Raw genomic sequence first — 20,699 nt, forward strand, 5'->3', positions numbered from 1 at the left:
CTCATTTTATTAAACTTTCTTGTAACAAAGTAGGCAGCCTTCAAGGTTTAAACACTTAACAGATTATTGAGTGAGTTGCCCGGTTTCACCGCCATGAGTTGCTTTTCTCTATGTACAATTAGCATGGCTTAGAGTTTTATTTTGTACCAACAGCGTATCCACCTAAACTCTATCACTGCTGAGAAGGACTTTTCATCCAGTGCGCAGAATACAGCTGACAACCAATTTATTGACTGTTTTTTTGTGATTGTCATTGGCTCAGTAACTGTGCTAGCTACTGGCATTTTTAAGGCAACTCGTAATATCTAACTCAACACTGCTGTTTCTCTGCTTCAGTAGCTTTAGACACATAATATAATATTTTGAGGAGTAAGCTAAAGATCTGTTTTGAAAATTTAGTATCTCATTCAGTTTTCCTTTGCCTTATGAAAATTCATGCTTTCTAAGAAAGTAGAAGCAGACAAAAATATGGATCATACCCGTTGACTGGCTGCTTCATACAGAGAAGTTAGATATAAGGAACTTGATACTTTTTAAAATTTTGTTTTGTTTTTGAAAAATAAGGGTAGGCTCCAATAACACGTTACATACTTCACTTATCAGATGGGGGGTGTGTGTGTGTGTCCAAGTGCTGTACACGACACTGCTTTTGGTGTTTAAATTATTACAGTCTTTATGAAAAATAACTTGGCATGTTGTCAAGTACCTTAAAAATGCCTCTCCGCTTTGACCCACCCTAAAAGAGTGCGAACTGGTTTGCTGCTATTGTTCATTATATGTTTTGTTGTTATTTTTGGCATGTAATACAAAAAACAAAATTGGGAAAACACTGAAATTCACAGTAGTTCGATGTAGGAGGAGGGTTAAGTTTAGTTAGCAGGTTGATCTTTGCCATGTTTTCCAAGGGTATGCAATTGGACAATTACTTTGGCATCAGAACGGAAATTATTTCTTCTAAGTGCACTGAAGGAAAAAGCAGGGCTGTTACCCAGCCCACTTCAAAAGGCATTGTCTTTGCCCTGTGCTCATGGCCCTTGTGTGTCTCAGGAGTGTGTAAGGTCAGTGAGTCATCCCACAGAACAATGCAGACCTCAGCCTTTTGAAAAACTATGGCTTGCCCTGTTTTTCATGGGCTATGAAATACACTTTGAAATAGATTCCAGATTTCTAGTTAATTGTTCAAATTTTCTAGGCAGAATAAAACCAAGCCACTCCACATTCCTGTCTTTAATTCCTGTACATCAGTGGTATGTGAGCATCAGTACTTAACTTGGACCCATATTCTAGCTTTACCATTAAGTTTAAAATCAAATTATTGATAGATGGTCATTAAGTTGGACTTGTTGCTTTAAAGTTATGCTGGTTCCTTTACCTTTATGGTCCTTTTCTCTTTCTACTTTCTACTGCATCTACTGTGTCTTCCCTTCCTACTGTATCTTTTCTTCCTAACCTCTTTGTGCTGTAGTGTTGGATACCAATGATAGATTCCTGAGGAAGATCACAATTGGACAGGCTCCGACGGAGAAGGGGCACACACGGATGGTAACTATCTGTTCCTTTCCAAGTACATCAGCTCATGGGAACGAGGTCCTTGCTTCCTCTCTCCTCCTCCATCCTCTCCCGGTGCACTGATACTGCCAGGTGTTGTTCTGCCTCCTCCCTTTTAAAATGTGAGTGAGTAGGTGTGTGGGGTATTGAGCACTCCTGACAGCTTTTGCAGTAGATCCCATTGTCACCTGTATGTTTTCCCCCTTCATTTTTTTCCTGAAGGTGGAGAGCCCCGAGTAAATATCCTTGTACCTAAATTGATTAAAACTGCTGCTTTTTGTTGGCCATTTCATAGTATGTCTCTTTGGTGTAAGAGCTTCAGTGCTGTTCCCTTGTATGTTAGGGAAACCGTAATCACATGGTTATAAGCTGCCTTCATGGGGATTGTTGGTCCTACTGGAACATTTATTTGTAAAAATTGATTACTCAAGGTCTTGGAATAATTTATTACAAGTTTTTGCTATTGGGGGATTATTTTCTTTGAGTTATTTGCGTACTATTTTATTCTGTCCTTTTAAGCTATTTGTTTGGGTCTCGGGTGCAAACACAGATTGCTTTCGCAGTTCACATGTCTGGTTTAACACAGTTTTCCCTGTTGTGTCTTTTCCCTGCCGACAGACCCAGTTTGATATCTCTGTGGCCAGTGAAATCATGGCTGTCCTGGCTCTCACCAGTTCTCTAGAAGACATGAGAGAGAGACTGAGCAAAATGGTGGTGGCATCCAGCAAGAAAGGGGAGCCCATCAGCACTGAAGACCTGGTGGGTGCCCCAGCGGCCTAGACTTGGAGACACGTCTGTGTCTGTTGTCCCAGCGTGTCTCAGCCGTGACCGATAACAAAAACTGCCGTACTTAAGCTGCTGAAATTAATAAATTCATACGATCTTGCTGTTTAAAAGATAATTATGACGTTTATAAAAAATACTTCTTAGTGAGTGACAGGCGGTATGCTCCAGTAACAGACCACAGGTTTCAGGTGATTTGAGCAGTATCTTCAGCCTGTGAGTATTTCCAAAAGAGGCTGCATGACTCCAGTTTAGAGAGCATCGGGAGTCCAAGTGAGGCCCTCTGAGCTGAGTTGGAGTCACACCATGGCCCCTCCCCGTGGCAGGCCTCCCAGCACAGAGGACCTTTGGCAGAAGCTCGTTGGCACCATATTCGCACCGGGAATGACTCAGCCAGTTCTTCTAATGATCCTACTAGGCTTGTTGTCCACTTCGAGATTATTTCTGAACAGTCTACATGGGATTATGAAGTTTGGAATGAGATGATCTTATGGATTAATTTTTTTTAAAGCATGTTTGTGTTGATACGCACCAAAATGGTTGGCCTGTGGTTAGCGGTATGATAGATGAATTCAGAAAAGTGGGGCAATAGTAATTTCCAGTTTTCACAGTTAATATGTGTAAGAAAGGAAATTGTTTTAAATTTTTACACCTAAACTAGAAACTTAGAAACTCATTAAAACTGAATATAAGTGAATACAGATTTATCTTACTTTGATACCGGTTTGTTTATCTGTGGTTGGATGGCTTAAAAGAGGGACACGAGTTAGTGTTGAACTCCTGGGTAGATTTTCAGTCTAAGGCACAGGAGACGCATACTGAATCTGGTTTACAGCCGTTTCCGCCAGACACCAGAGTTACATGTAGTTCCAGACTCTGGGAACTGGTCTAAAGTGGGTTCCCCACGTGGGTCAGCAGCAGAGCTGGACTGAGATGCACGTTTCCAGGGTTCCCTGTCTTTCCAGAATTTACATACAGATGTCATTTTCATTCTCTGTTCTCCCTTAAGATAACTGGTAACTTCATATTATATCCCAAAATAAATAAACAAATGAATGGATGGTCTAGTTTAGGTAAAAGTGCTAATTGGTCCAAGATGGTTAAAGAGGGAAGACCTAAGAATGTTGATTTTGGCTTGGTTTTCTTGTTGGTGGGAATCGACGATTCACACTTTTGTCTTCTAGGGAGTGAGTGGGGCACTGACGGTGCTTATGAAGGACGCCATCAAGCCCAATCTCATGCAGACACTTGAGGTGAGCAGAGTGACTCCCGCCCTCCCGGGCTGGTTTCCCGCATTTGGAGCAGAGTGGTGGTAAAGCCCACTGTTCTCAGGGATCTGAGACCTTCCCTCCCTGCTCATCCCTTTCTTCCTGTCCTTTCTCACAGTTGTGACAGGGACATGACTGAAAAATAAAAGAGGCAGCCTCATACTTTCCCATGGGAAGTCTTCTTCTTTGGGATTCTATAGCTAACTTCTGTCCCCTGGGCCATGTCATCCCTTCTGAAGCAGGATTGGCATCTTTGCTCATGACGTCTCGATATCCACAGGGCACTCCAGTGTTTGTTCACGCGGGGCCGTTCGCCAACATCGCGCACGGGAATTCTTCCATCATCGCAGACCGGGTCGCACTCAAGCTCGTTGGTCCTGAAGGGTTTGTAGGTGAGTACCTGTGCGAAATCAGTGAGAGACTGCTTTTCTTATAACATCCAGGGAGTTGGGATGGCATTTTTAGTTGCGTTTCTCCTCACTTACAGTGACCGAAGCAGGATTTGGAGCAGACATTGGAATGGAAAAGTTCTTTAACATCAAGTGCCGGTATTCGGGCCTCCGCCCTCACGTGGTGGTGCTTGTTGCCACTGTCAGGGCTCTGAAGATGCACGGAGGCGGCCCCACGGTGAGGATCGGGAGTTGGAGGAGTTGGATTCTCAGAAATGTTCTGAAGGAAGCTGGATGACTTGTGCCTGTTTCTTCATTAAGCTGCTCTCAGCCTCACAATGAATAGGATGCCGAAAGCAGGGGGTGTTCAGACAGCACTTGTGCGGGCTGCCTCATCACTCACAGGCAGCCCAGCTCTCAGTGTTTTAACGGAGCCCAGGCTGCCTTCACGGCCTGCCTTTCTGAGGAAAACATCTGATAATATCTCGGCCCCTCCAAGGACACGTGTTTCTCTATACTTACAAAAACTCCTTTATGTTCAGACTGTCCTTTTAAATTCTGAGTCCCATTTCCCTCTAAATGGTGACACTGGCAGCCAGCCAAGCAAACCATTTAGCCGAGCTAGAGGTCAGCCCCTTCTTGAGAGGTGCGTGCTGGGCAGGACCACGGACCGCCTGGAGTTGGCGGGGAAGGAGGAGTGCAGGAATGCTCAGGACAGCCTCCGGGTGATGGGGAGAAACAGAGGTTAGGACACTTTATCTTCAGCTCCGACCTGAGCTTTGTGTTTTCCTGAAACTCATACTGCTTAGAAATTGTACTTTGTGTTCTCTTATTTTAACTCTTTTTCTTCAGTGCCTGCATGTGAAGAAATGGTGCTAGTTTTCAGAAAGTATTTGAAGTATTAAATTCCTGTCCTCCAGGAGCTGGTCTTGTAACTTGAGAAATAAGTTTTCCCTCACCTACAGAAGAAAGTCACTACTTCTTAGTGCAGTGATCAGGGTTTTTCCTAATATAGCAGTTCTCAAGAATTTTGGTCTCAGAACTTCTTTACACTGATGAAAAATGTTAAGGGCCTGAAAGAGCTTTTGGTTCAGTGGGTTATGTCTACTGATATTTACTATATTAGAAATCAAACATTAACATAAATAACATTTTTTAAAATGAAGTGACTGTATTTTCCAAAACATCTAGGCATTGTACATTTTTCAGATCTCTTCAGTGTCTTGCTTAATGGAAGATCCCTGGATTCTCATCTTCTGCACTTGATCTGTTATCACATGTTACATATCTTTGGGAAAGTGCATCGTACACTCAGTGAGAGAATGAGAGCGAAAAGAGCCATGATATCTTAGAATTATTACGGAAATAGCCTTGACCTCTTGGGCCCCATGAAAGGATTAGGTCCCCAGACCACTCAGTGTGAGCCACGGCCATCTCGACCCCAGCACACCTCTCCAGTCCTACTTGTCTGCAGACACCAGGAGCTCTCCTAACCCAGGACGCCCCTTTCTCCCAGGAGTGCAGGACGGACTTCCTTTCTCTTCCTGATCAGAACCAACATTTCTCTGTCTCGCACCCCCTCACTCACCCTCACGCCATGAGGTCACTTTCCTCCTTCCCTCCTTTCCTCCCAGTGTCATTGTCTGAAAAATAATGTGACTGTGTACGCTGGGCAGTACTGATGGAGAGCTTTCCACACACTCCAAAAAGGAGCCACACCTGTTGCTCAGGGGACCTCGTGGAGCTCCGTGAGGCTCAGGGCCCTGCTTCCCGCCCCGTCTCTCTGGGGCCCCTTTTGGAGTTGGAGTGCCGCACTGTCTCTGAGGAATGGGAGCTGACCAAGCTGAAGGCTTCTTAATCACTGTTCATTGCCCACAGTGGGTCCCTGGAGTCAGCACCTTCACCCCCATGCACTTCCCTGTGGATGCAGCAGGGCTGCCCCACCAGGTACCTCTGTAACAGTGAGCGCCTGTAGAGAAAGAAAATCTTGTGTTTCCCTCTTGTTTGCGTTGCTCATGTGCTCTGATTCAGCTCCAGAAAGGCGTGGGCTGGCTCCATGGACCAGCTCTTGAGCCCGTCGCAGGGCGTGTCACAGATGCTGCAGTGGACATCTCAGGGGGGCTTTGCAGGGCTGACAGCTGTCTTTCTCCCTACACTCACCTTTGCTCCCACCCTTACTACTGTCCGCGTCCCTCACTGGGGTAACTGCCCTGCGAGAGCACATCCCTTCCCCCGCCCGCCTTCTTAGAGCCATCTCTTCTCACCTCCTCAGTTCAGGCCACAAAGGTCTCCCACTCTGCTCCAAGCGGTTATTTTTGTTCTGTGCTGTAGAACTGGTCATATGCTCTAATCCTTAGGGCAGAAAACAGCCTTCTACTACTGTGTATGCCCCTAAGCATGCAGCTTCTGGCCTTTAACACAGGGCAAAGCACCATTTTAAGCTAAAGTCTAATTATAAATGGAAAATGCCTCTGACTTTGCTTCTTTTCCTTCCAGGTGACTGCTGGACTTCCTCTTCCCAAGGCTTACACAGAGGAGGTAACTGCAGTCATTTCTAATTATTTGTCCTAGAAAGCACCACATGCTGAATCCACATTTCTCAACCTGACCCATTTAGAAATGAGCGGGGCTGTCACTGTGACCCAGGGAAGCAACTGGGAGCAAGGGATGCCGACGGCCCTCAGTGTGCTGCAGAGCTGTTAGAGGAAACAGGAAGAGTGGCCTCATACAGCAGTTGCCCACATAGGATGTCAGTAAGACCACTCTCCTAGACCGGTGGGTGGTTCTCAGTCTGGAGCAATTCCCCCACCCCACCCCCACCCAGGAGCATTTGGCAGTGTCTGGAGACGTTTTTGATTGTTGCAACTCGAGGTGGGGTTGCCACTGGCATCCTGTGGGTAGAGCCCAGGGATGCTGCTAAACATTCCATAATGCACAGGCCAACCCCCACTACAAAGAAATGCTCGGCCCAAAATATCTAGTGCTGCACTTGAGAAACCCTGCCCTAGACGATGGAAGTTTCCTAGTCTTCCCTGCATTGGCTGGTTGATTTCCAAATACCATTCGTTTTAGAAGCAAGTAGGGCCTATTTTTGAAACGCTTTTTCCTCTGCAGACTTAAATCCATATTAAAGGGCTGAGATATGGTCAGCATCCTGGTTATTTTTCTAGGCAAAATTTTCATAAGCTAATTTGGTTTATGACATCAAGCGGGAGCTCGAAGAAGAATTGGGAGCACGAGCCTTTTCATATTTATATCATTTCCCATCAAAGAAACATCTCTAGCGCCAGTTTGGGGTGGTCCGGCCAGAGAAGAGCCCCTGTATGAGATGGTAAGGTCAGCCGCTGTCGCTGTTAATTATGATTTCTGCCTTTTTGGGAGGCTTTTAAGTTGTCAAGCAGTACAGGGTCACTGTTCAGCCCCCAGATGAAGTGATTCGAAAGCAGCTAGAAAAGAACTGCTGGTGCCTTGAGTCTGCTTGTCTCCTGAGTTACGATTTGCCTTTTATGGGCATTTGTCTGATTCATGCGTAGGAGGGGAATTCACAGATCTGGCCCTCCTGCCACCCCGCAGCCTTTCCTGTGTCTAATTAGAGTGACTGCCCCTAACTGGCCCAGCTGGTGTCTTCATTTAAGAAATTCTGCTTAGTTAAAACTGTTCTCAATCAGTCCTACATATTAATTGGTTTTTGTGTGACTAGAAGTAAGGAATTAGCTGTGCCCTTTAAAATATCAACTAAATTCTAATCTCAGTTTTCCATTATTAAAGGGAAAAAAAGTATAAATCATGTTTATAATGATCTCAATTGTTTTCTGCCTTAAACTTACCCTTTTTTTCTGCTGTATTATGGAAACCACAAACCAAGCACTATTAATGCTGGGTTTTTACTCACAATCTAATGTACATACTTTTGTATACGACTGACATTTTCATTTGAAAAATATTTAATGTATTTTTAAATGGATTTTAAACTTACATAATACATACCCTTTGTATAAGAAAAATTAAACAATACAAGAATACAATATATATGATTTGAGTCCCCTTTTAACAGTTTGGTGCATATCTCAACATTTTAAAAAATTTCCTGAATATACACAAATATTGTTGTATTTGTCCAAAAACAGAATTAAGCTCTTCATAGTTCTGGAGTTTTAGTACATCTTTGAATGGTTCCACGCTAATACAGATGATTTTACTTTTCATAACATCTGTGTGGTACATATTTATGGAGTGCATATATCGTAGTTCACTGGCCAGTCCCCTGTTGAAGGAGGTTTGTGTTGTTTGCAATTTTCCAATGCTGCAGGCAGTGCTCCAGGAAGCATATTTTAAAGTGTTTCCTTAATTACTTTCCTTTAAAATTTCATAGTATTTGCTTCTTGAAGTTGATATTTATCCTATTTCTGAGACAGGAAGGTTTATAGTTGAGTTCATTAAAACCTTTGAAAGCGTCACTGATGACTCCACGTTTTCTGACAAATACCAGGCACTGTATCTTCTGATGGAGGGGCCTATGCCATGCTGAATAGAGTCAGTTTGTATCACTGTACCGTATAAGTACGTACAATCTATAAAACAGGGGTTATAAGTAGAATTTATTTAAGGGCAGCTGATTCCCTTCAAACAGCAAATAAGGTGTTAAGATTTGGTGGGCTGACAGCAGATACACCAGCCCCCCTCCAGCGTGGCAGGCTCTGGAGCGCAACTCACTGCGGCCCGAGAAGCGCATCCGCACTTCTGCTCTCTGGCCGCTTGTCCTGACAGTGAGTGGCTGTTGGCTCAAGGAGACAGTTTCCCTCTTAAGAAGAACTGGAGACTGTTTTCAGTCCTGCTCTCTGACCTCACAGACCTTTTGCTGTTTCTGCAGAACCTGGAGCTGGTTGAAAAAGGCTTCAGTAACTTGAGGAAACAAATTGAAAATGCCAGAATGTTTGGAGTTCCAGTAGTAGTGGCTGTGAATGCCTTCAAGTGAGTACAGCGTGTAAGCATCCTGGGGACTGTGGAGAACGGCCAGCAGATGTCTCCTGGAGCAAGTTGTGCAGCACTGCTTTGAGCTTCATTTCGTTCTGCAGTTGCTGCTGTTGGTTGTTAAGCCTGTGCTTTGGGAGATGTCGATGAGAGCCTGCCGCATTACAGGCACCGCTTATGTCACAGCGACCCGGCACCTCACCTGCTGAGGGTCTGCAGTCAAATTCGGCTCCTGTGGGTGCCCTCCTCCCTGCGTGAAGTGGGTAACACGGGCCAGTTATTAGATATTCTTTCTGGTCTCTAATCGTAGCCCTACAGAGTCCCATTATTTCACCAGGTCTGGTGGGATGTTATCCTGACAAATCGTTATTGAGCTGGAACTGTTCATTTAAGAGAGAACTAATGTGGGTCATTTAGGTATCACAGTGCCAGTTTTGGTCTTGTTCTGAGGGTTTAACGACAGCAAAATGGGAAGCAAAGATTTCTTAAAGCTAGTGTTTTTCGATTCCTTATGATGTGCCTAGAATGTTTTAAGTGCTTTGCGTGTACTTACCATCTAAGCCTCATGACATCCCAGTGATGTACTGTGATTATTCCCATTATACCCATGTGGAATCCAAGGCACATAAAGGTTAAGTAACTGGCTGCAAGTCTCCAGATAGTACATTGTAGAGCTACAATTCAAACCCAGGCACTATTACTTGATTAGTGTCGGTTTATCCATGGGTAATTCACATGGGTTTTAATGGCAAAAACATTCTGCCCTCTCCAGCCATCATCAGTGCTTTTACACGAAGTGCTGCCTGTTTTACAGGACAGATACGGAGGCCGAGCTGGATCTCGTCAGCCAACTTGCCAGAGAGCATGGGGCCTTTGATGCAGTGAAGTGCACTCACTGGGCAGAAGGGGGCAAGGGCGCCCTGGCGCTGGCTCAGGCCGTCCAGAGAGCAGCTGAGGCGCCCAGCAGCTTCCAGCTCCTCTATGACCTCAAGGTGGGTTGCTTGCTGGGTGCAAAAAAACAAAAAGCACAGTGAGGTTTCTGTGTGGCTGCTTTTGTTTGGAGCCCATGTTTAGCAGCTACAGCCTGTGGGTTTGATTCTCATGTGGGTGAGTTATACGACCACAGCCTAGACTCCCAACTCCAGACCGCTTTCTTACCAGCACACATTGCTGCTTTGCTTACTTCTAGAGGAGGGGGTCCAGGCAAGAAAGCCCCGGGAGGTTGGCTCACATCCTGGCTTTTGAAAAGGCTCACAGTATAGTCCCTCTGCTGGCAGGAAAAGGGTTACATATAGAACCAAGAGTGTAGCTCACTACAGTCTTTACCCTAGGGCACCAGCCACATTATGGCAAATTGGCAAGGGGCTCCATCAAGCTCAGAAAAGTTTTCCAACCACTGCCCAGCATAAGGGAAAGCAGTGTGGTCCTAAGGGCACTTCCTGGTACAGGGCTGCCTCACGTTCAGAGCAGCACTCAGGTGCAAAACCAAAGCATCCGAGCAGGCTTCAGCCTTTTTTCCATCACTGAGTAAATTATAATAGGTCTGGCTCAGCCAGAAGCACTGCTTATTCTGGGATACAATAAAGTTAGTTCACAGGAAGTTTGTTCTTATTATGGGGCTGTATTTTATTTTCAGTTCTCTATCCTGTGTTTCAGGATGTGATTGGACACTAAGTGTGTGCCCACAACAGTTGGGAACTTTGTGCGGAACATGGGATGGGTGTTGCAGCTACTTCTGCTTGTGTCATCTAGGCTGCTCCTTGGCTTGGTTTTTAGAAGATAATCATAGACTTTCAAAACTAGCCATAAAAAGATAGAAGGAAGAAACCCTATTGCTCTTGAATTTTAACATTCTCTTAACATTTTCTTGTTTTCTTTACCCTTTGCAAATGTAATACACTTCTCTTAATTACAGTTAATTAACATTTTCCTATCGACTTGGACACTTTATTTAGTTTTATAAACTGGTTTGAAAACCTGTTCAGCCAATCTTACCTTTGTAGGAAATGGCCATGAACACAAATTTGTGCACAAATACAAAGCATTTATAGGCATCCTCTCTAAGTCTCCATCCACAGTGCCTAAATTAGGAACCCCAGTCCTGGAAGGCAAGCAGGAGGCCTGGAAGAAGAGGACTTTATAACCCATTTCTACTTGGAACTCTTCTCTGTTCTGAGGAACAGGAGGCAGCCACTTTATGTCTCATTCAGCATCTGTTGGTCTTAAGTCACCCCTCAACAAAAGTGCTTCTGCTTCAGAAGCTCTGAATGTGCCTTAGCATTGCTGGAGCTCCAGTAATAAGAGGCCTATGAAAATAATCTGCTGCATCTTTATGAAGCTGTAATTGAATAGTCACTTTATTTATATCCATTTTACAAAGCCCCTTCATAAATTATTATTGTTTAGTTCAAAAGGAAATGTTTATTTTCATGGATAGATGATTATTCCTTTGAAAAAACAGAAGGCACCCAATGTGTTCTCTTAGCCTTAGTTGCTAGGGAGCATAGAGTCCCCTATTGCCTAATTCTGGTGACTTGCTCATCCAGGTTACCTATGGGTAGCTGTCCCTCCCATTTCCTTTAGGCAGCTTCTCTCTATGCTGTTTCCTCTGAATCCTAGTGCCCTGAATTTGGCTGTAGCAGCATTTAAGAGGCTAGGCCCCACTTCTGAAAGCTTTGCCCTAGAGGAAGCAGCCCTGCACTTCCTCATTAGACCTAGAGGTCACTGGTTAGGCCACTGGCCTCCGTCCACTGCTCTCTTCGCTTCAGGTGCTATGGAAAGCATGTCTTTTCACACCACTCCTGAAGCATATTGATTGTGTAAGTCACTGGGTTGTTTTCTAGGTATGTAGATGATTTTATTACTGTTTCTCACTGACAGTGACCAACAGTCAATATACTGTATTAAAACAGGTTGTGTGGATGGGTATCAGTTGCCTTATTTCATAAACAGTATCCCAGATCTGCTTTCACAGGAAACTGGTCTGTAGCATTCGAGTATTATTTTCCGCTTGTGAAGAAATAGTTGCTCTTGGGTAGTCAGCAGTAATGTTTATAATGTACCTAGTGAGATCTTAAATACACACACACGCACACAGTAACCTTATACCTTTGGGACATTTTCCACTTATAAAATCTGAGGCTTGGTATTAAAAAAAAGTTTCTAACCCACTAAACCTCAAAATACTTGCCTGTCCATGTAAGTGTATAGAAATTAAAACACCTCTGGCCTTTTTGGGGATTCTGACCTGGAAATGGCCATGTTCCCGGTGAGTGTCTTCACGTGTATTTAGTCACGGTCTCCCCTTTTTTCCTGTCTGTCAGCTGCCCATTGAGGATAAAATCAGGATCATTGCACAGAAGATCTATGGGGCAGATGACATTGAATTGCTCCCTGAAGCACAGCACAAAGCTGAAGTCTACACAAAGCAGGTAGTTGTTTGGTTGGTTTGTTCTTTCATCTCTTCCTACAGCAGGCCTTGGAGTCAGGATGCCTGCATTCTTCCTGCCCTGCCAAGCACTGCTTCACCTCTCTGGGCAGCAGCCTCCTCCCCTCGTAAAATGCTGAGCTTGAATTAGGTGATCCAGTCCCACGTTGTTTATCTACCCAAAGGTGATATATAAGTGTGTGGAAAAGCTGTGAGGAAACATAGAATGTCTTACTAAAATGTTGAGAGTCTGCTTTTTTTTCTTTTTCTAATTTTTAAAATTTTTTTTATTTTGAGGGAAGTAATTAGATTTATTTTTATTTGATGGAGGTACTGGGGATTGAAGCCAGGACCTCATGCATACTAAGCATGCACTCTACCACTGAGCTATATCCTTCCCCGCTGAAAGCGTGCCATTACTTGTATCCTCATGTCTGCTCCAAACTATCGTTTGTAATTGGTTATATAAGTGAAGGTAAGATATTCACTTGTGGAATATGGCTGTAAGTGCTCACCTCCTCCCAATGAAGATTTTTAATCTATAATAACTCAGCTGGAGGAGGGCAGTGCCGTGTAAGGGGTATAAGGGGAGTTAGATGGTTCACATAAATTGCAGAAGCCACGTCATCACAGTGCCCGATTGTTCTTTGTTGCATCTTCAGCTTTTCATTTGTCCCACTTCTGCCCCTTTTCCCCAGGGCTTTGGGGACCTGCCCATCTGCATGGCCAAGACACACCTGTCCTTGTCTCACAACCCAGAGCTCAAAGGCATGCCCACAGGCTTCGTCCTGCCCATTAGCGACATCCGTGCCAGTGTCGGGGCTGGTTTTCTGTACCCTCTGGTGGGAACGGTAAGTGAGTGCTGTGGGCAGAGGGCTGCTCATTCACCTCTGCTCCTCAAATCGATTACTGAAGCCATCACACAAATGCCGAATTAGCAGAGTTCGCTGCTGAGGAGACCGTTGGAATCCAGCCTGTTACGATTAATCATCTTGGGCCATCTTAGTGTCAGTTCAAGGATGACGCCATGACTGCTTGTACTGAATAATCATTTTGTTGCCCAGAGGCAGTGTGACCTTGACGGAGTCCAGGATGAGCCTAATTCATAGGCTGTGTTAATGCTTCTGTGTAATCACAGCTGACTTTTATTGGGCACATTTCACCAACTAACTCAGCCCAACTTCTTTATCCATTCATCTGTCTATGGACATTTAGGTTGCTTCCATGTCTTCGCTGTTGTAAATAGTGCCGCTATGAACATTGGGGTGCAGGTGTCCTTTTGAAATAGTTTCCTTCAGATATATACCCAGGGGTCTCCCGGGTCTCCTTGACAGGCCTGGAGCTTATGTCTAAAATTCAGGGAATTCATCATTTTTGAGTAAAGAATTTCCCCCTTCAAATGTGAATAAACCCTGTAGATGTGAAAGGTGAGGTTGTTTACTTACGCTTTAAGATGAGTTAATTATCAGATGCTTTCTTATCTTATGGGTTTTATGCTTATTAAAGAGGAAAATTGCTAACAGGGAGGTAAAGGGAAGCTGAAGGGCATAATCACAGTCTGGACTAACTTTGTCCCAGAGTCAACATTGGTCCTGTGCCCAGGTTTCCCCCATAGATCTGGCCAGTGTCCTATGTCTGCAGATTGTACTTACCTGCAGTACAGGATTGAAATAGTAAACTAAGCCAATACACAGATAAAAGAAACCAGTAGGTCTCCTTTCGGAGCTATTATTCTTCCAGTGTAAGGAAATGGTAGGAGGTGGTATCATGGAGTCAACAGTTCATAACATTAAAGCCGAATCTACTTTCACCTCCACTGGTTTTGGCCTTGGGCAAGTTACTGAAGAGGGGAGCCCTGCACCTCCCAGCTGTCTGTGGGGCAGTGTCATCCCATGACAGTGGTAGTCAGACGCGTGCCTGCAAATCAGCGCCCCTCAGCCGCTCCAGAGACAGGAGATTTTGCTCTATTATAATGCTCATCGGTCCTTGGGGTTTGTAGAAATTCCTTTTTAATAGGAATGGCAAATCATTTACCCAGCACCTGGAATATTGCAGAAATGTGTGTTCTTTCTGGAGACATTGTCTGCAGCTGGCAGCTGAAAAAGCAGTGTTGTCACTTCTGATGTCTGCATGCAGGAGGGTGACTCTAAGAGACGAAAGCAAAACTGAAAGCAGTCGGGCCTGAAGTTCAGAGAGAAACACAGCCTGCCTAGTTCAGAACTTTCTCATCTAGAATAAATTCTCACGTTAGACGCCAGCTTGAACCAAGACATTTCCACACATAATCTAGATGGCTTAACAATGACTGTTCTTCACGCCTTCTAATTCCTGTTGGGGCCTGAACAGGGCTCAGGGGATCTGAGCATTTTACATATTAATTCAAGATGTGGTGGATTCTTTTTGGAGTTTTAATGTAACTTCCTGTATATGTGTCCACATAATCATTCCATTTTTTAAAATTTTCTGGTTATTGATACGACCAGCATTTCCTACTAATCCCTATTTCTGGGATCATCTTCAGAGCTTTCTGCCAACACACACATGCGTGTCTACGTCTATGGGCACATGTCCTTTATCTTTGTAATGTCATCTCCAGGCTTTTCTGTTAGGTCTGAGGACCATTCTCTTCCTTTTTCCTACTTGTCCCCATGTTCGGCAGTTGTTTATTTCTAATAGAATTTGAGACTAGAGACCGATGTCAGTTCCCTCCTTGACTGGCACACAGATGTCAGGATCAGGTTTTCTAAAGCCTAGGTGTTTTGTGTTACAGAAGGTGACTGATCCTTTTCTACGTCATTTTTACAGTTAAGTGGTAGAAGTTCAGCTTAAACTCTTCTCCTGTCTAGATCTGATTTGGAATTTGTGTATTCATCATAAAGGACATTGTTACAGATTAAAATATACCGAGTTTTCACTTACAAGCCTTACAAACTTACATCTAAGTACATACCTGTCAAAGCCAACTCTTAAGGAAAAGAAGCAAGTGCAAATAAAATCCGTAAGCATTGCAGGTTCAGGTTCAGAAGGCCAAAGGGACCTGTAAAAATGGTGATTGTGAAACCATCTAGATTATGTACAGAAATGTCTTAGCTTAGCCTAAGTTAATTGATACTGATTCCTAATGTGCTGCTGAAGCAAAAATAATAGCGGTATCTGCACAAGACTCATTAGAATAAAATGAAACGGCAGACAAGCCATGCATCTCCTTTTTATTTTGTGACGTGAGAACTGAGGAGGTAAACAACTGACCCCTCAGCCTCTGCGGCGCCTGCCATTGTGGGATGAAGGTGGATGCATCTCCTCTACCTCTTGTTGCAACTGTTGGTATGGGGGGCTTTGGTGAAGTCTGGCATTTGGTTTGCAGGAGGACCCGAGGGATTCCTGCTGAGATCGTAGCAGGATCAGTGACTTGATTTTTAATGTGTAACATGAAGAGTGCCACTTTATGGACAAGTGTAAAATAATATTTTATCTTTGTGCCTTGGGCTTTCTATCTGAAGGGAAGGTGAAAATAGATCACATTCAGTTTGTTTTTAACGGTATTTCACACCTAGATGAGCACCATGCCTGGACTCCCTACCCGGCCCTGTTTCTATGATATTGATTTGGACCCTGAAACTGAGCAAGTGAATGGGCTGTTCTAAATGGGTAAGTTGTTACTGGTGAAAGTTTTGCTTTTTTCCTTATGAGGCATATCTGTGAATTATAGGACTCCAAAGCTATGAAAATGCAAATTCTAATGCTTTCAAAAGATTTCTTTCCAGACATCACTGCAGGGTGGGGGGACTATAATAAGAGCTGGCAGTAACCAGTGAATGAAACATTTATATTTCAATACATTTTTGGAAGAGGAACACAGCTCGTCACAGGTTGGCAGTGTAGGAGAGATAGCTGCCATCTGATGAACTACGGAGGGGCTGCAGTGGAGGTTAGACCTCTTCTGGGGACCCGAGGAAGCCCTGGGCTTTGAGCTGATAGCACATTGGAGGGCAGGAGCAGCTGAAGCTCTGTATACCCTGAATAGACGGTTAGCAGGAGAGAGTGAGTGAATGTCCCAGAACGTAGAAAAGAGAAAGGAAGCAGGATCGGTCCAGGAATTCGTGGGGCCTTAAGTGAAGGGCCCCCACGCACTCATCACGATGAGCCACCCCTGGATACACTCAGGTGAAATTTCAGAAACATCAAAGATGAAAATCCTAAAAATCCTTCTCCAGAGAAGAAAAAATGGCTAACCTATGGGGAAAAAGAAAAAAGTACTAGACTGAACCGCTGTCCTCTTATCAGCAGTAAGAGGCTTTTAGACGATGGAGAAACGCCCTCCAGGTCTACAGGGAAAGGTGACCTTTCGCTTGTACGTACACCCCACCGAGTCTATCCAGAAGTTTTCACATATGTACAGGGTTGCCACCCCCACATCTCTTCCTGGGAAGGGAGCTAGCAATGTACTCCAGCAAAGTGAGGACTAAACCAAGAAGAAGGAAGACATGGTTTTCAGGACACCAAATCCTGATCTGGACAGTACTGAAGGGGAGTCCTGACAACTGCAGGTGACCCAGAGTTATAAATCCATCAGGAGAAGGGAGGAATTGAAAAAGCCTAGAGAGGGCGACGAAGTCAAGGGTAATGATGCAAAACAAAAGCTCTCACAAGGTTTAATAAAGTAAGGGTCCAGGTGGAGGCAAACTGCAGTCATCAATTAGGCAACTGTAAGGACGGTTGCTCCCAGAAGCAACTCTGCTTCCAAAGAAGAGAGACCTCGTGCTGATGCTGGGGGAACGCTGTTCTGCAGGAGGGTGTCTGTGACGTTGGAGATGTCATCCTGGCTCATGCTTGGACTGGCCTTGAACAGTAGTCACATGGCCACGACGTAAATGCTGTTCCTTGTTTTCAAGTCTGTGGACAGACCCTGGGAGAGTCAGCTGTGGGGAAGGATATGAACGTTGACAGCTCTGGCGGTGCGAGAGGGTGATGGTGAGGTGAGGGAGGGTAGAGGAAATACTTCAGCGCTTTCTTGTTTCTTTTCCTTCCAGATTGTCCATCTTCAAGAAGCTGCTTTGAAAATGTGGCCAGTGTTTATTCAGGCCTCCTGTCAGGAAGTGGGGGGAAGTCGAGAGAAGTCAGTCCCTGCCCCGAAGTCCCTGAAGCAGTGGGAGTTTCCCCCAGAAGCCTTTCTTCAGCCTTAATTCCCATCCTCATGTATCAGTTAGCATAAATCATGCTCATGTCTAATTACTTTACTGAACTCATAGAATAAAAGTAAATAATTTTGCAGTTAATCTCAGTGTTCAAATATAAATGGCAGCATTAACAGACTGTGCGGCCAGATCTCGGCTGTCCCACGGGACCCCGTTTGCCGGGCAGGCCCTGGGACTGAAGAAGCAAGCTGCAGTGTGTACTTTATGATGCTGTTGTGTTTAGAGGGGAAACAGCACACACTTGTGTAATAAAGAGACCTCCTGAGACGGTTGAGGGAGAAGCAGAGTATGGAGGATGTGCCTTTTTATCATGCACTTTTCTATATTGTTCCATTTTTTTTTTTACCCTGAGAAAGTATCGCTTATACAGGTTTTTGTTCTGAACTTCCTTAGAATTCTCATTTCTGTCACAGCCTTAGCACCATTCTTTTTCTTTTTTTTTTTTTTTTTGGATATTTTGCCATTTGTGGTCCTTCATTCACTTTCTTCCTTGTTGGTTCAGCAAGTATTTACTGAGCTTCTACCATATGCCTGAGCTCTAGCCCTCCCTACAGAATGTTTTATTTCCCTCAAATGTTTTCCCTTCTCTTCTTGTTATTTATCTTCTATCTCTGTTCTTATCCCACTTTTCCTCCCTTTTCCCCTTTTTCTTCTTGCAGTGGATCCTTCCAGATGTTGCATCCCCCAGTGCCCATGCTAAACACTGCTGGCATTGGCAGAGTGGTATTTTTCCTGGTGCCCTTGGTTTTATTATTTTTAATCCCCCAGGTAAACACCAGTGTTGTAATATGGTCAGTTTTGCAGTCTAAGGAGTGATGGCAGTGCTTTTGAGGGCATGGGGCAAAGGGTTCCTGAGCGCACAGCCCAGCTGCATTACGCTTTGAACACCACCTGGCACATTCTACACACTGTACACACTCAGTGATGTTCCTGTTACAAAGCATTGTTTGGACCCTGCAGAGTTCACTGTTTCTGGTGTGTTTTAAAATGTCCTGTAAAACATCTGGAATGGGACTTGCTGGGAATTCAGTTTGTAAACAGGAAGAAAGCAGTCTATTGTCAGACGTGGTGACTTAAAGATCATCTAAAGAATTTAGGCTTCCTTATATCACCAAAAGCCATGTGGGTTTAAATCTTTCATGTTGACAGAAATAGTGAACTGAATTGGTGGGAGAGATGTGTGGAGGTTTAATAAGGCAAAGATTATAAACAAAGCCCTAATACAATAAATAAGTCAAATTGTTTTTACCAGGTATTGCTTGGAGTGAAGGGACCATCACTAATGCAAGAATTTCCCTAAGTAGAAGTAAAACATGCCTTCAGTAAAAATCCAAATGGTACAATTTGCCTTTTCCACTTGGCAGTATACCTTGGCGTTCTTACTCCATCAGCAGTTTGGGATACATCTTGTTTCTTATGGCTATGAAGTGTTTAAATAGTCCTTTTGATAGACACTTGTTTCGTGGTTTTTACTGTTACAAATAATGTCCTAGTGAATATTCTCATATCATATGTATCTTTGCAACTTGTGTAGAAGCATCTTTAGGATAAATTCCTGAAAAATTTGTGCAGAGTGACCTCTAGCTTCAGAATGGGAGCTGACCTTTGGTTGGAGATATGTAGAGATAAATGATAATAGAACACATAGGCAAATTATGTGTCTCCGTTGTACAGAAAAGCACTTCACAATTACACTGCTACTCTCTGCCAAGTGCACTTGTTAAGGTCATCTGACTCCAAAGCCTGCACTCTTTAACATCATTGTGCCTTCAGAGCCCTTTGTAGCAGGCAGCCCCTGCCAAGTTGTACAGAAACAGACATCCTATTTGTGACAGGCAGAAAGGGTTGATAAAATTGTGGAAGAAGCAGAGAGAAGAAATAAAGAGGTTAGGAAGGCGGGTGAACAGTTATTGATGATACGGGTTTTGTGGAATTGAGTCTTCAATCTGTGATTTAAAAAAAAAAAAGAGATGTGATGAAAGAGAAAGCATAAAGAACAAGAAATACCTGCAGGCTGACTGAAGACCTGAATTCAAGACCTATGGGAGCATGAATGCTGGGGATACATAGTGTGTGTAGCCAGAGGTGGACTGGGGCCTTTAACTTGGGGCTAGGAGTCCTTCAAGGTCACTGCCTCCCTGTCCCTACTCTGACCCTTATCTGGGCTGCTAATGGCTTCCCTCCCCATATTCATAATATTACTATCACACAGACTGCACCTTCTCTGATCTGTACTTCGGAGGCTGTTGCTGTGCATTGAAAATGTATACATACTCTCAATTCAAAGAAAGGGCAGCATATGGGTGCTGTCAAGTGAAGCAGATTACAACAGAATTACAGTTGAGTTTGTGTTGGCTGCTGCAACCCTGATCGTGCCCAGGAACAGATCAAAGCAGCAGAAAATGAGCCACAGGTTCATTTAATGGCGAACCAGGAATGGGGGAGTGGAGGGCTTATTCCCAGCAGGTCTCTAATATGTAAGAATGATTATCACAGAGTTATAAAACATTTTTTGGTAGATACCAGCCCAGGCTATGGGTGGATAGGGACCAGGATGGGATAAATGTTACCAAGCAGTAGAGGTCAGATAAATAAGCTATTTTATTGGCACATTGTATCTGGTGATGTTAACAAGATAAGCTGTAGGTAGGATAATTTCTCATCAGATGGGAGATATATTTAGAGCCTGTTTCTCATATAATGAAAAGCTACTAATGAAGTTGCAGACACTGATATGGGTAATAGCTTACTAACTGTCACTTAAGTGAGTTCAGGGATGACAGGTTTCTTTCACGTATGAGATACTGGATACATTTTTAAAATTCAGATATGGTGTCGGGTTCTAGTTATATCCTAAAGAAAAACCATAGTGCAGTATTTTATTTATAGTTCTCCACTCTCTGTGTGTTGGAGGTTGGGGATGAGTTATATGTAATGTACCTTAAAGAAATCTGCCCTTCAAATACAAAATCAATTCACCTCCTACCTCGAGCCACCCTTCAGTTCCCTTTCATTAGTCTTTTTTTTTCAAGTAAGTGGAATAAGATCTGTAAGTCATTAAGATGGCCTTTATTGTTTTAACCTGTCCCTTATTTCATTTCCAATTATTCCTAATAAG

At 43.9% G+C, this 20,699-nt stretch overlaps 1 protein-coding gene across 1 annotated transcript in view; it reads left to right on the top strand.

The window, feature by feature from the left end:
• MTHFD1 (methylenetetrahydrofolate dehydrogenase, cyclohydrolase and formyltetrahydrofolate synthetase 1) overlaps positions 1-17,554 on the top strand; it is a 51,492-nt gene extending 33,938 nt beyond the window's left edge. The window contains exons 17-28 of the mRNA XM_006206972.4: positions 1,466-1,542; positions 2,167-2,307; positions 3,516-3,584; positions 3,880-3,991; positions 4,087-4,226; positions 6,485-6,526; positions 8,859-8,959; positions 9,774-9,951; positions 12,283-12,390; positions 13,085-13,237; positions 15,941-16,034; positions 17,417-17,554. Of these exons, the coding sequence (XP_006207034.1) occupies positions 1,466-1,542; positions 2,167-2,307; positions 3,516-3,584; positions 3,880-3,991; positions 4,087-4,226; positions 6,485-6,526; positions 8,859-8,959; positions 9,774-9,951; positions 12,283-12,390; positions 13,085-13,237; positions 15,941-16,030 (1,211 nt within the window). The 3' untranslated portion in view covers positions 16,031-16,034; positions 17,417-17,554. The remainder of the gene's footprint in view (positions 1-1,465; positions 1,543-2,166; positions 2,308-3,515; positions 3,585-3,879; positions 3,992-4,086; positions 4,227-6,484; positions 6,527-8,858; positions 8,960-9,773; positions 9,952-12,282; positions 12,391-13,084; positions 13,238-15,940; positions 16,035-17,416) is intronic.
• The last annotated feature ends 3,145 nt before the right edge of the window (positions 17,555-20,699 follow it).

Source organism: Vicugna pacos, chromosome 6 (genome assembly GCF_048564905.1).
Source record: "Vicugna pacos chromosome 6, VicPac4, whole genome shotgun sequence".
Taxonomy (NCBI): domain Eukaryota; kingdom Metazoa; phylum Chordata; class Mammalia; order Artiodactyla; family Camelidae; genus Vicugna; species Vicugna pacos.